At 41.0% G+C, this 23,061-nt stretch overlaps 2 protein-coding genes across 4 annotated transcripts in view; both read left to right on the plus strand.

Annotated features, from left to right (window-relative positions):
* fbxo45 (F-box protein 45) overlaps nucleotides 1–8,320 on the plus strand; it is a 39,662-nt gene extending 31,342 nt beyond the window's left edge. For both annotated transcript variants that reach the window (XM_060921359.1, XM_060921360.1), the window contains one exon: nucleotides 6,881–8,320. In XM_060921359.1, the coding sequence (XP_060777342.1) occupies nucleotides 6,881–7,066 (186 nt within the window). In that variant the 3' untranslated portion in view covers nucleotides 7,067–8,320. The remainder of the gene's footprint in view (nucleotides 1–6,880) is intronic.
* An 8,470-nt stretch (nucleotides 8,321–16,790) lies between these two features.
* Nucleotides 16,791–20,931, plus strand: nrros (negative regulator of reactive oxygen species). 2 transcript variants are annotated; one of them, XM_060920445.1, is made up of 3 exons: nucleotides 16,791–16,898; nucleotides 17,709–17,826; nucleotides 18,038–20,931. In XM_060920445.1, the coding sequence occupies exons 2-3, from the start codon at nucleotides 17,743–17,745 to the stop codon at nucleotides 19,991–19,993; spliced, it is 2,040 nt and encodes a 679-aa protein (XP_060776428.1). In that variant the 5' UTR covers nucleotides 16,791–16,898; nucleotides 17,709–17,742; the 3' UTR covers nucleotides 19,994–20,931. The 2 variants fall into 2 exon arrangements, with proteins under 2 accessions (XP_060776428.1, XP_060776427.1); XM_060920444.1 differs by having other exon boundaries at nucleotides 17,730–17,826.
* The last annotated feature ends 2,130 nt before the right edge of the window (nucleotides 20,932–23,061 follow it).

The raw sequence follows: 23,061 nt of genomic DNA on the forward strand, positions 1-23,061 counted from the left end.
TCACAGGGCTGACACATAGACACAGACAACCATTCACACTCACATTCACACCTACGGTCAATTTAGAGTCACCAGTTAACCTAACCTGCATGTCTTTGGACTGTGGGGGAAACCGGAGCACCCGGAGGAAACCCACGCGGACACGGGGAGAACATGCAAACTCCGCACAGAAAGGCCCTCGCCGGCCCCGGGGCTCGAACCCAGGACCTTCTTGCTGTGAGGCGACAGCGCTAACCACTACACCACCGTGCCGCCGCATATCGCATCTTCCTCTTCAAAATATCCCATAGATTTTCTATGGGGTTAAGGTCAGGCGAGTTTGCTGGCCAATTAAGAACAGGGATACCATGGTCCTTAAACCAGGTACTGGTAGCCTTGGCACTGTGTGCAGGTGCCAAGTCCTGTTGGAAAATGAAATCTGCATCTCCATAAAGTTGGTCAGCAGCAGGAAGCATGAAGTGCTCTAAAACTTCCTGGTAGACGGCTGCGTTGACCTTGGACCTCAGGAAACAGTGGACCAACACCAGCAGATGACGTGTCACCCCAAACTATCACTGACTGTGGAAACTTTATACTGGACCTCAAGCAACGTGGATTCTGTGCCTCTCCTCTCTTCCTCCAGACTCTGGGACCTTGATTTCCAAAGGAAATGCAAAATTTACTTTCATCAGAGAACATAACTTTGGACCACTCAGCAGCAGTCCAGTCCTTTTTGTCTTTAGCCCAGGCGAGACGCTTCTGACGCTGTCTCTTGTTCAAGAGTGGCTTGACACAAGGAATGCGACAGCTGAAACCCATGTCTTGCATACGTCTGTGCGTGGTGGTTCTTGAAGCACTGACTCCAGCTGCAGTCCACTCTTTGGCTACATCCACATGACAATGGCAACGAGATTTTTTTTTTTAAATATCGCGTCCACATGGGCAACGGATCAGTAAAATTTCAGGTCCATATGGCAACGCAACGCTTGCTGAAAACGATGCGATACACATGCCACACCACTACGTGCGCTGTAAGACGGTCCCATCGGAGACACCAGAACAATAGAAGAAGTAGACGCATGCGCATAAACCCCTTCTTCTGTAGCATTAGCCACACAAAGTTTTGATTATTAATCAGTACCGTAAAACGAAAGACGCGGAAAGAGGAATGAATGGGGGTAGATGGAAGCCGGTACGCCAACATTCTGATATCCTCCAGAATTCTTTAATGGTCCGGAATAAATTGAATGCTACACGTTGATGGATTACTTTGTTCTTCTACGCCCTTTTTGAGGAATGTATTGTCGGACTTAAACCAACATCTGAAGAGGTGAGATCGCTCCTTTTTTTTTTTCCTATGTTTGCTGGCGGGATTGTTTTTGTTTTTGGAAAGCGCACGGGCGGTCCGCGGTTTGGTACTGCTTCCGCAGTGTTTGGACTAAAGACTCTGCCCTAAGGGCTATTCTCTCTCTCTCTCTCTCACTTTGCACCATTACACAATAAATATTCACAGTGAAAATATTTTGTAAGCGCGTTTCATGAACCAAGTTATAGGATTTGTTGACAACTCGCATCGAGTTCGTTACACTTCTACCCGGCGTGAAGCACTGACAGTCATGTGGTTGTGACGTCATCGTAAACAAATCCGTTCTACTCATCCAGACGACTTCGCAACGGCGCCGTTGCCAGATTTTTTCACTCTGGAACCCATTCTCAAAAGATTTCGTTTTGGGGCACCCAAAACGCCGGTGCCGTGTGGACGCCAGGCCGAAACAATAAACGATTTTATCAGATTCACCTGAATCCGTTGCCGTGTGGACAGGGCCTTTGTGAATCTCCCCCACATTTCTGAATGGGTTTTGTTTCACAATCCTCTCCAGGGTGCGGTTATCCCTATTGCTTGTACACTTTTTTTTTCTACCACATCTTTTCCTTCCCTTCACCTCTCTATTAATGTGCTTGGACACAGAGCTCTGTGAACAGCCAGCCTCTTTAGCAATGACCTTTTGTGTCTTGCCCTCCTTGTGCAAGGTATCAGTGGTCGTCTTTTGGACAACTGTCAAGTCAGCAGTCTTCCCCATGATTGTGTAGCCTACAGAGATCTTGCATGTGACGTCACAGCCGATCCAGATTGTAACAGACACCATCTTGTCGGTCAAACGCCATATTTCCGCCTTCTACTTCTACCTTTTCTTCTGGAAAACCCTACTATATACAATTCTACTACAACGGCTGCGGCTACAAGCTCTCCCTACCTGTGCATGTTTTATGTTTTTTGTGTGTATTTTTGCGTGTTGTTCGTCTGTACCGGACTTCAATATCCACTACAACCATATGGACTTACTGGACATTGGTTTCCAGCAGAAAATGACGGTTTGTAGCGATTTCCATCGCATGCACAACATTCCGGACGAGATAGCGAGACCAGCGGGGTCTCCGTGGATTGTTATCGGGTCTGGCAGGCGAAGGAGGCAGCGTCGGGAGAGGAAGCAAAAGCGAGGCTGCAGGCAGAACCGGCCTGTTGACTAAGCTCAGAAAACAGCCACTCAAATCTCCACTGCCAAGCCTCTATCTCTCCAATGCCAGATCCATGGTAAACAAGACGGACGATTTGGAATTACAGCTGGAATTACTCTATTCTATTCTATAATCGGCTGGTCAGCGCTATAGACCCTTTTCAGTCACGTGACCTTCGTAAACGCGACCGCCATTTTGGACATGTAGTGGACTTCGGCTTGAATCAGTTTGAATGCGAGGAAGGCGACAAACGAAAAACATAAAAGAAAAAGGAGCGAGATGCAGAAAACACCTTCACTATCCAGCGACGTAGGGCATTTACAGGGCGAGCAGAGGGAGAGGTATTTGCAAAAATTGAGGTTAGCAGGCTTAGAGAACGACGTTTACCTCCTTCCACCAGGATTATTCACTGACGTACGGAAGTATACGAAGCCCTCGTCTTTACCTGACTTCGGCCCACGTGATCTGTATACCTATGTCGTTAAAAACCCATCGCCATACACATACACGCCAACGTCCGAGGTTCCGGAGCGCGCTCCGGCTTGCTCCAGGAGTGCTCCGGCCGAGGTTCCAGAGCGCACTTCGGCTTGCTCCAGGAGTGCTCCGGCCGAGGTTACAGAGCGCGCTTTGGCTTGCTCCAGGAGTGCTCCGGCCGAGGTTACGGAGCGCGCTCCGGCTTGCTCCGGAGCAAGCCGGCGCGTGCTGCTTAATTTGAGGGAGAGCAAGCCGGAGCACTCCGGGAGCAAGCCGGCGCGCGCTGCTTAATTTGAGGGGAACCTCGGCTGGAGCACTCCGGGAGCAAGCCGGCGCGCGCTGCTTAATTTGAGGGAGAGCAAGCCGGAGCGCGCTCCGGAACCTCGGATGTTGGCTCCGGCAGCTATTTATACTGGATCCGGTGTAAATAGCTGCCAGATCATAATTACAGTAAACTAGTAAATACAGTAAAGGAAAAACTTGAGACTGAAAGGTTTTAACAGTCATCCAAATGACTGAACGTAAACATTGCTACAGTAACATACCAGCTACTTGTTGACCTTAGCTAGTCAACAATAGCTACTACAGAAGAACAAAGAGGTTACAATGGGTTATTTTAGCCTATTTGGTTACACACTCGCCGCCACAGAATGTTAACAGCAATGTAATGCCTTTTCTGGCTAATTTTATTCGTCTTACCTCCAACAAAGTGGTCACTACACAAGCGTTGGTATGCCGAGGGCTGCCAATCTGTTTATGGCCGCTATCCATCTTCTCCGTCGGGATCCGATAAAATGATAAACCTTGCCTTGTTTGTTGATGGTTACTACATCCAGGTGCACAACAATATAGTGGCATGATGGAAGTCTTGCTGAAAATAAACACTTTCTTTGCTGCCGTTCCTCAATGTTGGCTGTGGTAAACTACTGGTAGTACACGTCCAAAATGGCGGCCGCGTTTGTCGTGACGTCACGTGAAAAGGGTCCATACTAGATACTACTGATATATCTAGTATCAGTACTAGTGATACTTAAGTGACTTACCTGTCCAATGAGGATTGTTATTTTCTTGTTTACAAGATGCCACATCTGAGGGCGGCTGACAAATCCTAAACTTCTGTAAAGATAACTGTCCAGAGATTTATAAGCACGCAGTGCTTCACTACTGAACAGCGAGGGAAAGTTAATGAGGTAATTATACACGTCTGGGTATTCCACCTCTGGCAGTTCAATATCCACTGACACGGTCGTGAAAACTACGTCCGGTAATCGATAAGGGTCACTAATCTGTAGGTCGTTTATTTTAGACATATATCTAGTTATCTGTTCATTAGAAAAATGAGCCGTGTAGTTCGTCGGTTGAAATTTATCTATTTTGTACACGAGTGCAGTAGTATTCAGCAGTGTTTTTTACTGACAAGATGGCGGCTGTGTACTTTCCGGTCACGTGACTGCAAGATCTCTACAGAACTAGACTGAGAGACCATTTAAAGGCCTTTGCAGGTGTTTTGAGTTAATTAGCTGATTAGAGTGTGGCACCAGGTGTCTTCAATATTGAACCTTTTCACAATATTCTAATTTTCTGAGATAGTGAATTTGGGGTTTTCATTAGTTGTCAGTTATAATCATCAAAATTAAAAGAAATAAACATTTGAAATACATCAGTCTGTGTGTAATGAATGAATATAATATACAAGTTTCACTTTTTGAATGGAATTACTGAAATAAATCAACTTTTTCATGATATTCTAATTATATGACCAGCACCTGTATGTGCATATTCCACGTACCTCAAATGAAGTCATTGTAATTCTTGTCCTGGTCAGAAGACATCAGACATACTCAGAATAAAATATCACTTGAACTGAGCACCTTTTCGTTATCTTTGTACAGGTATTAGCTTATTTATGGAGGATCACTATGGAAAATCATTTGAAATTTTTATTTATGAATTTCCTTCACAATTACGTGAATGTTTTTATTATTATGGGTGTTATGAAGCATCCTGTAACATGTAATGTAACTTTCTTTGCATGTTTGTTGGAAATGGTGGAGCAGGTCATAACCCTGAAAACCTCCTCTAAAGTATGAGAACTCGTTATATTGCACAGTGCTTTTTGTATCATGGCATAGCTTTTGTGTTCACAAGAGTAAAATTTGTAGATGGTATGTGACAGAGTGGAAGAGTGATTGTTGTGCTACCTTATCAAGTTTTGTAGCTGTATCACACATTTATGGTCATATTGGTCTATCTGTCATGCCCGGTCAGAAAACGTTATCTCATGCCACTTTGCCCAGAAAGTAGGCAATTTGTATGATGACTCCATCTGTTAAAAATGAACATGGTTTCAGTCACCAGGATAAACATTTTCTCATTTCTAAACACTTGTCATGAAGCATGTGCATTATGCAGTGTTGGCATAAGGCAGCAACTAGCAAAAGTACTCAGTTAGCTTGTAAGTAATCTTTTGAGTAAGCATATTGGGTGAAAATTCAATCCAAATTCCTTGAAACTGTTCTCATTGAATTCACAATCGATTGCTGAACAATATACTTTTTACAGAATTAAAATATGTTTATCTGTTCTTGAGATATTACAAATTAAAGATTGAAGAAACGGCTTAATTTTTAGAAAACTGATGTAATATTATGTATTAGGATCATATGGTCCAAAATGGGCCTCATTAACGAATGAGATCATTGTCTATCCAAAAAAAAGTAATAAAAGATTATTTCTAATACCCTGTTTGTGCTCTGTAGGTCTTTGTATTTCTCAAAAGTAGGCCTACTAGTATTAAAGAATATAAATGATAATGTTCACAAATTTCAAGGTGAACCTCAAAAAAACTGTGTGATCCACATCCAATAAACAATTCCATTTAATTGAACTGAAATTGACACTTGTGTTTCTGACTCCCCGTTTTTAAAAAATATCATTCCGACCACTAAGATGTCAATATTTTTTCATCAAAACAACTTCAGGTATATTCTAAAATATATTTATTTACATGAATCGGTTTGAATTGAAAAAATAAATCGGTAAGCTATGAAAACTCACTTCAAAGTCTCCCATGAATCATAACATCAAAACTCGCAGACAGAAAATTTTGCTGAATATGTCATCAAAAACAGTGATAGCAAGAGAACATCCCTATAAAAGTTATGATTGATTTGATATTCACAACTAATCTAGTTGGAAACCAATAAGAAGAGAGAGCCTGGCCACTTTCCCATGACTCAAAAAGCACCAGCAGTTTCCTGAGGTCCTGCGAGCAGAGTTTTTACTCTGTTATACCAACTTCAACCTGCCGTTACTCCCAAAGTACTGAACAGATCTTAACGAGAGAAATTTCTTTGGAAAGCAGAGATTATAAGCTTTTTAGTGATAGAAAATATTCAAGAGTTAAGCAGTGACAGATTTGGAAATTTAGATGAGCATCTGCATGCACAATTTTCACAACACTGCCAGCGAGCGTCTGATATGCCTACTATTGGTCCAGTAGTGTTGTTAAAATCTATATTTGTTTAATTTTCATAGCATACGTAATTTTATATATTTCTAATATATTTGTGTTGTCATCAAATCAGCGTCTATCTTTTGGTTCATATTAAAGTTGATCGCAAAGAGAGTTGAAAACTAGAAGTCAACCCCAAAGTTTTGGATTTGATTCCAAACAGTGAAAATTATTCACCTTTATTTTTCCAAAGACGATGTATATTTGCAAAAAAAAGTGTGGAACCAGTAAAAATGTACAGAATGTTGTCGCCTTGCATTAGTTTGAGTGTCTCATTGATTATATTCTCACGAGAGTTGTTTACTTGATTTCCCTCAAAGTGCTTGCAAAGAATAAGAATTTTATACTGAATGTTCTTTTGAAACCTTATTGGCTATGCCTTTTTAAACGTTCCAGATAGGAGAGCGAATACGTGTAATTCTGGACATGGATGACAAGACGCTGGCGTTTGAGCGAGGATTCGAGTTTCTCGGTGTGGCGTTCAGGGGACTGCCAAAGACCTGCCTCTTCCCAGCTGTTTCGGCTGTTTACGGTAACACTGAAGTCACAATGGTGTACCTTGGCAAACCTCTAGACGGCTGAGGAGCGTCTCAACCTCCGTGCCATGTTGACAAAACCATACGCCAAGGAGGCATCCAGATGGCATAATAATGACTCCGAGCAGTCTGCAGTGCGAGAGCCGGTTCATCTGGGCACAAATGTGCAGATTATACCCCAGGATTATGATTACAAGACACTCCAAAGCATGCCTTTGTGGATTAAGGAAGTCTCTGGATGGCTGAGGACAATTGGATTTTTTTTTTTTAAAGCTGATTTTAATGTAATTTACGAAAAGACACTGGGCTATGTCCCTTTTCTAGTTAATGAATCCAGCCTGGTTCAGTGGCAGGTTTGAACTGTTAACCACAGACACAGAATGCATTTATAACGTGATACAGCGATGAGGGACTGTAAGTATTGTAGATATAGTTTATACAGTAACTGGATGGTTTTAGAATTTTACTGTGCACCACAAATACAACCCATATGTAGGCAAATGACATGCCAAAATCAATGTTCTAATTACCTCTATACAGCTTGACCATTTTTAACTTAAATGCAAGACTGCTTCACTAGAGTTAGTGCTTTGCATGCAGTGTAGTCGAAGCCGTCTGTTGCCATTGATGTTTGTGCAGGAAATCCAAAAGAAAGTGTCACGTTACTGTAATACTTAATTGTGATGTACTAGTGTATGATATTAATTTATTAGATTTGATCCTCGGTATCACTGAGGTTATGGGACCGGTAAATAAACTATATGGTGCCAGTCTGGAAAAGTGTACAGTCTGGTTGAACTCTTCTGCCATTTTTTTTTTTTTCTTCTTTCCACCAGTTGTGTTGTTACTGCCACAAGGGGGTATCGAATGTACATTTATCAAATATCCAACGACACACTCTGGACTTTCAGTTTATGCACACAAATGCACTGCAAAAACAGTATCAGGATGTTGAAAAGACATGGTGTGTATTACAACTATTTTTTTTTAAATGGAGCACTGTTTTTTAATGAGGGGAACTTAACATCTAGGTAAAAATATAAGGATGTGTTAATGTGATGAAACGGGGGTGGGTGGGATTGCTACTCACTTTTTAAATGCAGTACTGGAAGAGGATACATTACAAATGAGTGCAAATGTCCCCTTGGTTACTGATTTAAAGACATTTTACTGTTTGTCTAAAAACAGAATTCCATGTTGATTTAATGATGTTTGATTTTAACAACAAAAAAATAAACTATTACAGTCACCTCACAGCAAAAAGGTTCTGGGTTCGAGCCCAGTGGCCGATGGGAGCCTTTCTGTGCGGAGTTTGCATGTTCTCCCCGTGTCTGCGTGGGTTTCCCCCACAGTCCAAAGACATGCAGGTTAGGTTAACTGGTGGCTGTAAATTGACCGTAGGTGTGAATGTGAGTGTGAATGATTGTCTGTGTCTATGTGTCAGCCCTGTGATGACCTGGCGACTTGTCCAGGGTGCACCCTGCCTCTTGCCGATAATCAGCTGGGATAGGCTCCAGCTTGCCCATGACCCTGCACAGGATAAGCAGTTACGGATAATGGATGGATGGAGTCTAACATCACTTGGATGTTATGGATGATGGATGGATAGAGTCTAACATCACTTTATCTGAAGTGACTATGAATACACTGTGACCAAAAGTATGTGAACACCTGCCCATCACACACAGACTGGATGTAGTCCTTCTCCAAACTGTTACACAATTGTATTGAATGTCTATGCTGTAACATTATAATTTCCCTTCACTGAATCTAAGAGGCCCAAACCTGTTCCAGCATGACAATTCTCCTGTGCACAAATTGAGCTTCATGAAGCCAAGTTTGGAGTTGAAGAACTCGAGTGTCCTGCATAGAACCCTGACCTCAACCCCACACATTTAGAATGCTGACTGCACCCCAGGCCTCCTCACCTGACATCATGCTCTTGTGTCTGAATGATCACAAATTCCCACAGCCACACTCCAAAATGTAGTGGAAAGCCTTCCCAAAAGAGTGAAGGTCATTATAACAGCAGCAAAGGGGAATAAATCTGGATTGGGATGTTCAACATGGACAGACCTGGAAAGGCCCTTAAAGGCATCTCATCTCATCTCATCTCATTATCTCTAGCCGCTTTATCCTTCTACAGGGTCGCAGGCAAGCTGGAGCCTATCCCAGCTGACTACGGGCGAAAGGCGGGGTACACCCTGGACAAGTCGCCAGGTCATCACAGGGCTGACACATAGACACAGACAACCATTCACACTCACATTCACACCTACGGTCAATTTTAGAGTCACCCGTTAACCTAACCTGCATGTCTTTGGACTGTGGGGGAAACCGGAGCACCCGGAGGAAACCCACGCGGACACGGGGAGAACATGCAAACTCCACACAGAAAGGCCCTCGCCGGCCCCGGGGCTCGAACCCAGGACCTTCTTGCTGTGAGGCGACAGCGCTAACCACTACACCACCGTGCCGCCCCCCTTAAAGGCATGTAGAATGAAAAAAGATTATATATAAAATTTATCATGTTATATGTATAACACACTATACATATATTTTATCTTTCTACTGTTAGAATAATAATACAACCCCGATTCCAAAAAAGTTGGGACAAAATACAAATTGTAAATAAAAACAGAATGCAATGATGTGGAAGTTTCAAAATTCCATATTTTGTTCAGAATAGAACATAGATGACATATCAAATGTTTAAACTGAGGAAATGTATCATTTAAAGAGAAAAATTAGGTGATTTTAAATTTCATGACAACAACACATCTCAAAAAAGTTGGGACAAGGCCATGTTCACCACTGTGAGACATCCCCTTTTCTCTTTACAACAGTCTGTAAATGTCTGGGGACTGAGGAGACAAATTGCTCAAGTTTAGGGATAGGAATGTTAACCCATTCTTGTCTAATGTAGGATTCTAGTTGCTCAACTGTCTTAGGTCTTTTTTGTCATATCTTCTGTTTTATGATGCACCAAATGTTTTCTATGGGTGAAAGATCTGGACTGCAGGCTGGCCAGTTCAGTACCCGGACCCTCCTTCTACGCAGCCATGATGCTGTAATCGATGCAGTATGCGGTTTGGCATTGTCATGTTGGAAATTGCAAGGTCTTCCCTGAAAGAAACGTCGTCTGGATGGGAGCATATGTTGCTCTAGAACCTAGATATACCTTTCAGCATTGATGGTGTCTTTCCAGATGTGTAAGCTGCCCATGCCACACGCACTAATGCAACCCCATACCATCAGAGATGCAGGCTTCTGAACTGAGCGCTGATAACTTTGGTCGTCCTTCTCCTCTTTAGTCCGAATGACACGGTGTCCCTGATTTCCATAAAGAACTTCAAATTTTGATTCGTCTGACCACAGAACAGTTTTCCACTTTGCCACAGTCCATTTTAAATGAGCCTCGGCCCAGAGAAGACGTCTGCGCTTCTGGATCATGTTTAGATATGGCTTCTTCTTTGAACTATAGAGTTTTAGCTGGCAACGGCGGATGGCACAGTGAATTGTGTTCACAGATAATGTTCTCTGGAAATATTCCTGAGCCCATTTTGTGATTTCCAATACAGAAGCATGCCTGTATGTGATGCAGTGCTGTCTAAGGGCCCGAAGATCACGGGCACCCAGTACGGTTTTCCGGCCTTGACCCTTACGCACAGAGATTCTTCCAGATTCTCTGAATCTTTTGATGATATTATGCACTGTAGATGATGATATGTTCAAACTCTTTGCAATTTTACACTGTCGAACTCCTTTCTGATATTGCTCCACTATTTGTCAGCGCAGAATTAGGGGCATTGGTGATCCTCTTCCCATCTTTACTTCTGAGAGCTGCTGCCATTCCAAGATGCTCTTTTTATACCCAGTCATGTTAATGACCTATTGCCAATTGACCTAATGAGTTGCAATTTGGTCCTCCAGCTGTTTCCTTTTTTGTACCTTTAACTTTTCCAGCCTCTTATTGCCCCTGTCCCAACTTTTTTGAGATGTGTTGCTCATCTCATTATCTCTAGCCACTTTATCCTGTTCTACAGGGTCGCAGGCAAGCTGGAGCCTATCCCAGCTGACTACGGGCGAAAGGCGGGGTACACCCTGGACAAGTCGCCAGGTCATCACAGGGCTGACACATAGACACACACCACCATTCACACCTACGGTCAATTTAGAGTCACCAGTTAACCTAACGTGCATGTCTTTGGACTGTGGGGGAAACCGGAGCACCCGGAGGAAACCCACGCGGACACGGGGAGAACATGCAAACTCCGTACAGAAAGGCCCTCGCCGGCCACGGGGCTCGAACCTGGACCTTCTTGCTGTGAGGCGACAGTACTAACTACTACACCACCGTGCCGCCCCAGACGTGTTGCTGTCATGAAATTTCAAATAAGCCAATATTTGGCATGAAATTTAAAAATGTCTCACTTTTGACATTTGATATGTTGTCTATGTTCTATTGTGAATACAATATCAGTTTTTGAAATTTGTAAATTATTGCATTCCATTTTTATTTACAATTTGTACTTTGTCCCAACTTTTTTGGAATCCGGGATGTAATAATAATAAGTGGATACCAACTGGGGCTGTTAGAAAAATGGAGCTTTTTGGCAATAAACACTTCCAGCAGGGCAATGATCCTGCTGGGAGCCTGCAGGGGTGCCAATAATAGTGTCATGTGTTTTGATAATTTTCTTGATGAGGGATTTGTTTTTCTCTGAATTAATTTATTTCAATGAAACGTTGGATTTTTCTTATTTTTTCAATGTAAGATGAAGCGACTTCACCACAGGGTGAATTTTTTTTTTTCTAGCCCTTTTTACAAAACTTTACAAAGGGGACAATAATCATGGAGGGCACTGCATATCTACAATATATGCACTCTAATAGGAACACCTGTACCACTGCTCATTCATGTAATTATCCAGTTAGCCAATCGTATACTATCAGTGCAATACATAAAATCATACTTTTGATACAAGGTCAAAAGCTTCAGGTAATGTTTGTATTAAACGTTGGTTCCTGGTTTGAGTATTTCAGAAACTGCTTCTTTAAAGTACTGTTTACTTTCTTCCAAAGTAGTTTTGGTCATTTTAGCCATTACCTCATGTTATGTTCACGTTGTACAAGAAAGAGTAACATATTTTTTAAAAATTAAAAAAAAAAGTGCATTAATAGAAACCTGTGGTTTGCCTTGCAGCCAGAACTATTATCGTTGCTACTGTTAAAGAACGTTTAATAAACACCTTCCAATGGCTCAGGCTTAAAACCATGAATTGAATCAAGACCGTTTGCTCCAAGTACTATGATGGTTGATTTGTGAATGATTTCAAATTTGTAGAGCAATAAAAATCTATCATGTTTAGCTTGTCTACTAGTGCATCTCAAAAAATTAGAATATTGTGAAAAAGTTCAATACTTTCCATCAGTTATTTGAGAAAGTGAAAATGTTATATATTATAGACTCATTACACATAAACTAAAATGTTTCAAGCATTTTTCTATTTTAATTTTAATCAGTATGGCATACAGTACAAAAACATTAAAAAAAACCATCTCAAAATATTAGAATATTTCATTTCGAGTTTGAGTAAAACAGTATGAACACAGTCAGTGCGTTTACATGCGCATAGAGAGAATCGTATTTCTGCCGTTGCTCGACTGAAATCGAAGTTCAAAATGCCATGTATACACCGTAATTCGGCTGAAATTGAACCGAACTTGATTTCTCGGAATCGAGCTACACGACCTAGATTATGCGATTTCTGCCGAGCTACTTAGTGCATGTATACCCTATTGAGCTACGTATTCGAGCTACTTACTTCAGCACTGCCCCTTCCGGAAGTGACGAGTGACGAGACCACAAGGGAAACACAACAGCCTCGGTCGGCATGACAACGAATCATGACAACGGCATGAATCTTTTCTTTTTGTGGCATTGTTTGCACTGTTAAAATTTAGCTCACTTACTGTATCACCAAATACATCTGTACAGCTGTTGCATAGCTGTGAATTGTGTACATAAACAAGTCATTGTATTTGTGTGTGTGTGTGTATATATATATATATATATATATATATATATATATATATATATATGTCCAACATCTGAAGAATTAGAGCCCTGCACTCCCGCGGGACCCGCCGCAAAGCAGTGCGGCGCGGGACAAATTTTGAAAGCTCATTGCGGGCGGGACAGGAAGTGCACATATGCGCGCGGGAGCGGGAGTGCACATATGCGGCGCGGGTGGGAGCGGTGATAAGCTGCAGTCCCGCTAACTAAAAACGTGCTTGAAATAAAATTAAGTTATTAATTTGTGTCTATTATATATAATTTGTGCTGGATATTTTATTTGGCATTAATAAAAACACTTTAAGATGCCTAAATTTGCAGAGAAAGTCAGATTGCCAGAGAAATAGCATCTTAAACTTGCCATTGATCACTCTAATGACTCGCAGTTTACACCCAGCTAGCAAAAGAACCATGAGTGAATTGATTTACTTGTTGCGTTAGTCTACAACTTTAATCAGAGAGACATGTTACACAGTGGCGGTAGGCTTGACTCAATGCTATCCCAGAAATCCTTCCTGTAATATGCAAATGTGGCTGTCCAATCAGAGGCGGCCAAATTTGCATATTACAGGAAGGATTTCTGGGATAGCATTGAGTCAAGCCTACCGTCACTGTGTAACATGTCTCTCTGATTAAAGTTGTAGACTAACGCAACAAGCAAATCAATTCACTTCTTTTACTAGCTCTGCTTTGTAATTAAAAAAAAAAAAGAAAATACCATTGGTACAAAGTAAGCCCATTCACTTTTTTATGCTGATCAGAGAATTACAATGGTCTCTCGTGATAAAAATTTGCAATTAAATATTTTAATTGTTTGACAGTACTAATTATTATTATTGGAAATACTACATGCTGAATTCAGAAACAAGGTAAACAATAATAAACGTGAGCTGTAGATATTTATGCTCAAATCCACTCAAAGTAGGGGGTGGGGCACCATCACGCTGTGTCAAGAACTTTCCTGAGAAATAACGCGAACGTCTGCATCATGCGGGATTTGCGGGCGGGAGCGGGACAAAATATGGCAGGCGGGAGCGGGACTGAAAATCATAATTATTTGCGGGCGCGGGCGGGAGTGGGACTGCACAATGCGGGTGCGTGCGGGAACGGGACTGAAAAATCCGACCCGCGCAGACCTCTATGAAGAATGTCAATAAAAGCAAAACAATTGAACTTTTTGTGTTTATTAAGACATAAGTTAAATTATAAGCAAAAAAAATATTTTTTTGTAAGGAAAAAATGGACTTTAGAAAAATATTATTGTGCAAAATAAGTTGTCTTACAAAACAGTGGTCTACGCCGGACAGTTTGTAGCCATACAGTCTGTTAGAGCAAGCCTAACAGCTTGAACACGGAACTGCCAGTGTTGCCAGATTGGGGGTTTTAAGTGCATTTTAGCGGATTTGAACATGTTTTGGGCTGGAATACGTCAGCAGTATCTGGCAACACTATAGCTCTTCTTCATGACGACAACCGGAAGTGTACCAACACGATGGGGCATGTAGCGCCACGTGTGGCTCGGGTGCACAATGCACCTTGCACAATAGCCGGATTTCACTTGTGCATGTAGGATTGGATTTCTCTGGCACCCCTGCTGGGACCCTTTGCTCGATTACCGACAGCAGCTCGATTTGGACGTGCATGTAAACGTACTGAGTGTATCTCTCGGTCTAGTTCAGTACACACAACCACAATCATGGAGAAGACTGCTGACTTGACTGTTGTCCAGAAGATGATCACTGATGCCCTCCACAAGGAGGGTAAGCCACAAAAGGTCATTGCTGAAAAGGGTGGCTGGAAAAGGTGCACAAGCAACAGGGATGGCCGCAGTCTTGAGAGGATTGTCAAGAAAAGTTGATTCAAGAACTTGGGAGAGTTTCACAAGGAGTGGACTGAGGCTGGTGTCAGTGTATCAAGACCCATCACGAACAGACATCTTCAAGAAAGGGGATACAACTTTCGCATTCCTAATATCAAGCTACTCCTGAGCCAGAGACAATGTCAGAAGTGTCTTATCTGGGCTAAGGAGAGAAAGAAATGGACTGTTGCTCAGTGGTCCAAAGTCCTCTTTTCAGATGAAAGTACATTTTGCATTTAATTTGGAAATCACGGTTCTAGAGTCTGGAGGAAGAGTGGAGAGGCACAGAATCCAAGGTGTTTGAAGCCCAGTGTGAAGTTTCCACAGTCTGTGATGATTTGGGGTGCCATGTCATCTGCTGGTGTTGGTCCACTGTATTTTATCAAGTCCAGAGTCAACACAGCCATCTACCAGGAGATTTTAGAGCACTTCACGCTTCCATCTGCTGACGAGCTTTTTGGAGATGCTGATTTCCTTTTCCAGCAGGACTTAGCACCTACCCACAGTGCCAAAACTACTACCAAATGGTTTGCTGACCATGATATTACTGTGTTTGATTGGCCAGCCAACTTGCCTGACCTGAACCCCATAGAGAATCTATGGGGTATTGTCAAGAGGAAGATGAGAAACACCCGACCCAAAAATACAGATACGCTGAAGGCCACTATCAAAGCAACCTGGGCTTCAATAACACCTCAGCAGTGCCACAGATTGATCCACCTCCATGCCACACTGCACTGATACAGTAATTAATGGTAAAGGAGCCCCAACCAAGTATTGAGTGTATAAATGAATATACTTTTCAGAAGTTGGACATTTCTGTATTGTAAATCCTTTTTTTGATTGATCTTAGGGAATATTCTAACAATTTGAGATCCTGGATTTCTGATTTTCTATAAGCCATAATCATCCAAATTAAAACAAAAAAGGCTTTAAATATTTCACTTTACATGTAATGAATATAGAATATATGAAAGTTTACCTTTTTGAATTAAATTATGAAAAAAAGGAACTTTTTCATGGTATTCTAATTTTTTGAGCTGCACTAGTATATCTTTAAGGCCTCCTGTGTTAAATGATATGTTGAAGCATTGCTCCATATGGCCAGGAGGTTAAGTAGAATATGTGGACTACATGTATGTTTATTGTTCTTATTTTATGTGTTCTCATATAAAACGTGTTTCTGCTTGCTGAGGAGGTCGATTCTGAGCATTTTCACACATATGCTGAAGTGTGACTACTGGTGCATGAATGCGGCAGAAAACAGTTTTTACCTTGTAGCAGAAAGTGATGGTTTTTTGCTTTTGACAGGAAGGGTGTGAGCTCTCAGCGGTTTCCTCTTCAGTAGTATCTGACAAGTGAAACCAGTAGTGGCTGACATGGGTGTGTTTCCTTTCAAAGATTCATGTGGTCTGTTAAACAAGGCTAAAATTTAAAAATAAAAAAAAATAAAATCTGACAATCACATCTGAAGGAGTGCATTATTGAAATGTTTGTGTTTTTGCATTTGAAAGTGAACTCTGGTACAAAACTGTGGTGTTTTTGTTTGCAGAAATGGAGACCCCAATCCAGGACAGAAAGCAAAAAGCTTTTACACAAACCCACTTTTTCAACCCTTATTATTAACGTCTTTGCAGATTTCTGTTCCATGCTCAACAGCGTAGAGAAAACTTAAGTGAAGCAGAACTGCTGTTGCATGGTGTAAATGGAGATGTAGCTGTGTGCATGCACTGTGAATCTAAATGCGCGATCTTGACATCTCTACATGTGACTTTGGCTTCCGTTGTTCTCTTGCTTCCGCAAATACATATAGACCTCTCTGCACACTAGCAGAGCACTAGCAGATAGTCCGAGGTGAAGAAGCGGCTCAGTTTTCTCCATCAACTCCTGATGTAGTGATGGTGTACAGTGAGGCAGAAGCTCACCAACCAACCCGCCGCGGTAAGAAGCAGCTCTACTCTGTGCGCTCTCTTGTCCAGTCACTTCAGCTCCAACTAAACATTGCCTTATAGATGTTGAGTTAGCTACAAGGTTGTTTTCTTAGTACTCTTTTTGTCCAAATTGCTCCCAAAAAATGTAGTGTTGATCCACTGATGTCTTTTTTGTGTAACTGTTAACGTTCTACGTGACGAATCTGACTAAATCCGAAACATCCTGCTGGCTTTATTCCGTAATCACTACGTTAGTCATGTAAAAAAAATAAATAAATATTCTTTATGTAGAACGAGGGTTCTCAAGAGTCTGTGCATCCAGGATACCCTTTAACTCTAGAATAAATTACACAGACACCATCAATACTTTTTATTTATTATATATTTTTATGTATATAGGCTTATTATTTAAATGTGCTCTATGATAAAGTAGTTATTGGAGCAATCGCACTACTGAAGTTTGCATTGTTTTTGAGGTTTGTATTAAACCTATTCAGTTCAAGTGACATCAAACTGGCTAATAATTATGCAATCTTAATATTAAATATGAAAACTTTGATAATGCTGGGTTCCGGGTTCTGGTCTATGCTTCATGGACCCAGTGCTTTATACGTTACCACAGATACACTATTCAATACCATGATTATTTGTCTATAAAGCATACGCAATAACTTAGTAATGTCACCTACACTATGAAACAAGGGCAATACATTATAACAAGTCACACTTTAAAGCTGCGATTGATGATAATGCAGTCTTCAGGGTTTACTAATACGTATGCACTTCTGTTTTATCTTTGCATGCATGTATAATCTAATAGACCCTTTTACCGTCACCTTAGCGAGCATGAGAAGATGCCAGGCATCAAGGTCCTTCTCTATTTTGGCTTGGTGGCTGTACTGCCAGCGCTTTGCCATCCTCACCCTCCCTGCACACTCGTAAGTATCATGTAAAGAAACATGTTAACCACAGACATTAGCTGGATTATAGAGGTGTATTTTAACATGTACTTTGTATACATGAAAAGTGAGACCTGCAGATAGCCTTGTATAATCTGTATGTAATTAAAAAGCCTTTTTAGTAATTTGTGAATGATAAATCTAATCTCTCTCTCTCTCTCTCTCTCTCTCTCTCTCTCTCACTCACCAGACACAAAGGATGGCTATATGTAACAACCTCCAACTCTCTTCCGTTCCCAGCAACTTGCCACAGCAAATAGAAGAGCTTTTTTTAAATCAGAACAGTATTTTAAAATTACAGAATGATAGCCTGTCCAAGTATCCCTTCCTTCGCATGTTGAGCTGTGCAAACTGCCTTCTAAATGCAGTCGATGACCAAGTGTTCTCCAATTCACCTCTGATCGAGAGCCTCAATTTTGCCAGCAATGAACTTCACAACAAGCACCAGCAGTTTGCGCAGTCACTTGCTTCTCTGTCCAGGTTACAATTTCTGGATCTTTCTAGCAATGGGCTCACAGAGGACATGGTTTCTGAGCTCTTACAGAACCTCACATTTCTCAAGTTCCTAGATTTGTCCAGGAATAATCTGCTGAGATTGGATGAGTACACCTTCCGAGATCTTCATCAGCTCAAAGAACTGAATCTAGAAAGGAATGTTTTGTTTGAGATTGATGGCGCATTTGATCACTTGAAAAAGCTCAGACGGCTCAACTTGGCATTCAATTCTCTGCCATGTCTCGTGAAATTCGAGATGACCCAGTTGGTGGTACTGAATGCCAGTCACAATCTCATTGAATGGTTCATAAGTAATCAGAACCTTACAGAAACCTTTGAGCTGGAGACGCTGGACTTGTCTGATAACCGGCTCCTGTATTTTCCATTCCTTCCAACCTACAACCGTGTTAAGACTCTGTTATTATCTAATAATCATATTAGCTTTTATAGTGATCTCTCACAGAATAACTCTTCGAACTGGACCAATAGTGTTGAGTTCTATAATCTGGGTGTAAATGCTAGCAATGTCACAGCAGAACTTTGGAGAGATGACCTTCATGGAGATGTATCTTCTGTGGAATTGCTGGATCTCAGTGTTAACCAGGTGAGATACTTCCCTCAGGGGTTTCTTCAGAAAATGCCTCATCTCTACTGGCTGAGGATGAGGAGCAACTGCTTAGAATCCCTGAATCTAACAGGAGAAGAGCTTCCTGGAACTGTGTACGAGCTGGATGTGAGCAACAACAGACTTGTGGAACTGCGTACACACTCCAGCTCAGTCAGTGAACAAAATAACCTTACACATTTGAACCTGAGCTTAAATAACATCCTGAAGCTTCCCCCTAGAGCATTCACTACTTTCCCCAGTCTCAGCATTGTGGACCTCAGTTATAACCCAGTGGGTTTATGTCACCCTAAGGAGCTACATAGCTCAGACTCTTCAGCCTGTGCTCTTTGGACAAGTCTTTCCTCATTAAAACAGCTCCACATTGCTGGATGCAATTTAATCAGTATTCCGCCATTAGCATTCGATGGCACGCCACTAACATACCTTGACCTGTCCAACAACCCAGGCCTGCACATTGGCCAAGACTCTTTGTCAGGTCTCAGTGGGACACTCCAGCACCTAGGCCTGAGCAACACAGGTTTGCAGGACTTTAACTTTTCTCCATTTCAACAGTTAAAAATTTTAAACATTTCCAAAAACTCAATAATGGAGCTGCCTAAATCTTTAACGACACTGAACTTGAAGCTCCTGGACTTGAGGGACAACATGTTGTCCACTATTAAACCAGAACACGCTACTGTGCTAGCTAAACAAGCGCAGATTGTTTATATCAGTGGAAATTATTTCAACTGCTGCCAGTTAGAGTGGTACAGGACGTTTGAGAAGTCCAAAATCCTCCATGTTGCTGATCATTTAGAGGTTACGTGTGTAGATGTACATGACCAGAGAGTAAAAGCTGCTCTTTTTGACTTTGTCATTTGTGGGGGCAGAAGCACAGATGAATCTATTTTCTGGTATATTTTGCTATTTTTAGCTGTTGGTGTGTCCATGTTGGGGGTGTCTGTCATTTATTTTCTGACTTTCAGACCAAGACTACTGCCACGTGTAATTAAAAAGAAATGTTGGAAGCCCACAACCTATTAAAAAAACACAACCATACAATCAGTCCAATAAGTCATCAGATACTGAAACGGTCTTGCTTTATTCCAAGAACCAAAAAAGACACTTTTTTTTAAATAATGAAAATGTCATACGTCATGTTTTGGTAAGTAGGCTACAGATGTACATGATCACCAGCTTTGGTTAGAGACTCTGTTCAGAGTTTGTTTATGTAGCAAAGTTCATTAAGGTCAGATTTCATTGTCAGTTCCAAACCAAATGTCATGATCACAGACTATATGTTGGGAAATCATTATAAGAAAGGATGTACTATATTATTTGGAACAAAACAACATTAACAAGGAGCACTTGTTATGAGAAATGCTTCAACGGCAGAGTTCTTTAAATAGCAATCAGAGAAACGAGCTGTTTCGTGCTTATTATTTACTGGTACACAACAATAATGCATAATGAACTGAATTAAAATGGGTTTAATGCCTTTTTTCTTTTACCTCACTTGCAAAGCACTTCCTAGTTTCCGGAAGTGCTTTTCGACTTTCAGCTTGTTTTTTTTCTTTAGGTTTCAATACTGCTATTGGCCCAAAAATGTTTGGAGGGTTTATCCAGTATTTCTATTTCTTTATTTCTTCATCTGACAACATTCAACTTTTACATTAAACATTTTTCTAAATACTCTACCCCAGGATCAACCCCAGTCTTAGTCTATGTAATTGAAATTAGAGTTAAGTGATGGATTGAAGAGATTGAGGCTTTAATTTAAAGCTGCAATGAAAGCAGTTTAGATTATGGCATATTATAATTATTATTATTACAGTATTTTAAGCCCATGATGAGGTTTTTTGCTGCATTGTTGAGGAATTTTGCTGCATTATTTACAAACAAATGGTATGGAAATATTTCATTTAATGTATGTACATGACCTGAGATAATGATGTGTATATATTAAATTTGAACACACACTCCTGCTCAAGGCTATTATTTTCCTCAGTTGAGTCAAATTTTAATGATAACCACAGACAGCATAGTAGAATACTTCATTAATGTTTGTTTGGCCACTGGATATATAAAGAGAGGCATTTCTCTATTGATTTCCTGCAGTGTTTTGGTAAATTTAGTGATGCCATGTTTTTACCTCTGCCAACTTTGTTTGAGAAGGTTATGTTTTCACCTCCGTTTGTTTTGTTTGTTTGTGACCAGCATAACTCAAAAAGTACTGAATGGATTTTGATGATATTTGGAGGAAAGGTGAGCCATGGGCCAAGGAACAATTGTTTAGATTTTGATGCAAATCTGGATAACGTATGTGAATCCAGGATTTTTTTTTTTTTTTGTCTGTTCCCAACGTAACTCAAAAAGTAGTGGACAGATTTTGATGAAAATTGGTGTATAGTTTTATTACTATCCTAAGTAAGTGATTAGATTTTGATGCAGTAATATGTGGCTTGGCAGAGGTATGCACTCTACTGAGTGCCCTTCTAGTTGTTGCTGCTGTTGTCCTTCTTTTTCTTCGTTCTATAATTTAATTTCTTTTGCCTGTTATTAACGCAAAATTATAGGATCCCACTAATAAACCCTGACACCTGTCTGAAGAATTAATGATACACACAAGCATTGCATACATCTATGAAGCATGCATGCATTTTCTTTTTATTAAAAGGCACTGCCAAGTCATGATGAAATATGAGAATTACAGTTGAAGGAAACCACTTGCATTGAGTCATTAAATTTGGGCAGTTACAGTTGTGTCTAAGTGTAATTCCAGTGACACTATACAAATATTTTCTTTAGAGCATCTAACTAATGTATTATTTTGTGCCACCATCTTTGCTTTATTATGACATAATAGCAAGCTATTAGATGATTACAAAAACTAATTAGGCTGTTAACCCAAATAACCAAAATGTCAGCTGGGAGTCACCCATTTGATGAAACCATATGCTGTGGTTTGATTTTCCATCTTTCTCTCATATATGTGAATACTACAGTGTGCCTCATGATAACACATGCATGAAACATATATAATATGTAACACATGCTTTGTTTCAGGGCGGCACGGTGGTGTAGTGGTTAGCGCTGTTGCCTCACAGCAAGAAGGTCCGGGTTCGAGCCCCGTGGCCGGTGAGGGCCTTTCTGTGCAGAGCTTGCATGTTCTCCCCGTGTCCGCGTGGGTTTCCTCCAGGTGCTCCGGTTTCCCCCACGGTCCAAAGACATGCAGGTTAGGTTAACTGGTGACTCTAAATTGACCGTAGGTGTGAATGTGAGTGTGAATGGTTGTCTGTGTCTATGTGTCAGCTGTGATGACCTGGCGACTTGTCCAGGGTGTACCCCGCCTTTCGCCCGTAGTCAGCTGGGATAGGCTCCAGCTTGCCTGCGACCCTGTAGAACAGGATAAAGCAGCTAGAGATGAGATGCTTTGTTTCATGCATGTGTTATCGTGAGGCACACTGTAGTATTCACATACACACATGTGAACATGGTTATTGGATACCCAGGCAGTGTGTTGCAAACTGTAGAGGAAACTGAAATTTCCTGTTGATATAGTATGTGGCAACTGCCCAGTTTGAGGTCTCACAGAATGAGGGTGAGGAGGTGGGATTAAGGTTTGCTTCCCCAAAATCACCACTTTAAAAAAAAAAAAACAACAACACCCCAAGACCAGAAAGTTTGCAATTTATCCTTCAAGAATTAAAGAAACACAACCTTTGCAAAACTAGTCATCACATTACAGATGATGGAGCAGTTCTTACTCTGAGGACACAAAAAAGTCACTTAAACTTTCTGTCCTAAACAACTGCTAGTTCCTTGTTTTAGTAAATCGCAAATGCAGACACTCAGTAACCTTGGTGAGGACATTTAAGTTAGAATTAGTGAATTAGCTGAGACAAAATGCTTGTCTACTCTAGATGTGTATTGCAGAAATGCAGCATGATTTATATTCTTTGTACAACCCCAATTCAAAAAAAAAAAAAGCTGGGACACTATAAAACATGAATAAAAACAGACTGTAAAGATTTGCAAATCATGGAAATCCTATATTTTATTGAAAATAGTACAAAGACAACATATATCAAATGTTGAAACTGAGAAAGTTT

This window comes from Neoarius graeffei, chromosome 5 (assembly GCF_027579695.1).
Source record: "Neoarius graeffei isolate fNeoGra1 chromosome 5, fNeoGra1.pri, whole genome shotgun sequence".
In the NCBI taxonomy this organism is placed as follows: Eukaryota; Metazoa; Chordata; class Actinopteri; order Siluriformes; family Ariidae; genus Neoarius; species Neoarius graeffei.

What these genes read in the sequence shown, in the direction of transcription:
- nrros (XM_060920445.1), top strand. Translation starts at nt 17,743, where the DNA reads ATGCCAGGCATCAAGGTCCTTCTCTATTTTGGCTTGGTGGCTGTACTG. An exon ending in CTCACCCTCCCTGCACACTC is followed by an intron (nt 17,827 to 18,037) that starts GTAAGTATCATG and finishes CTCACTCACCAG; the next exon opens with ACACAAAGGATGGCTATATG.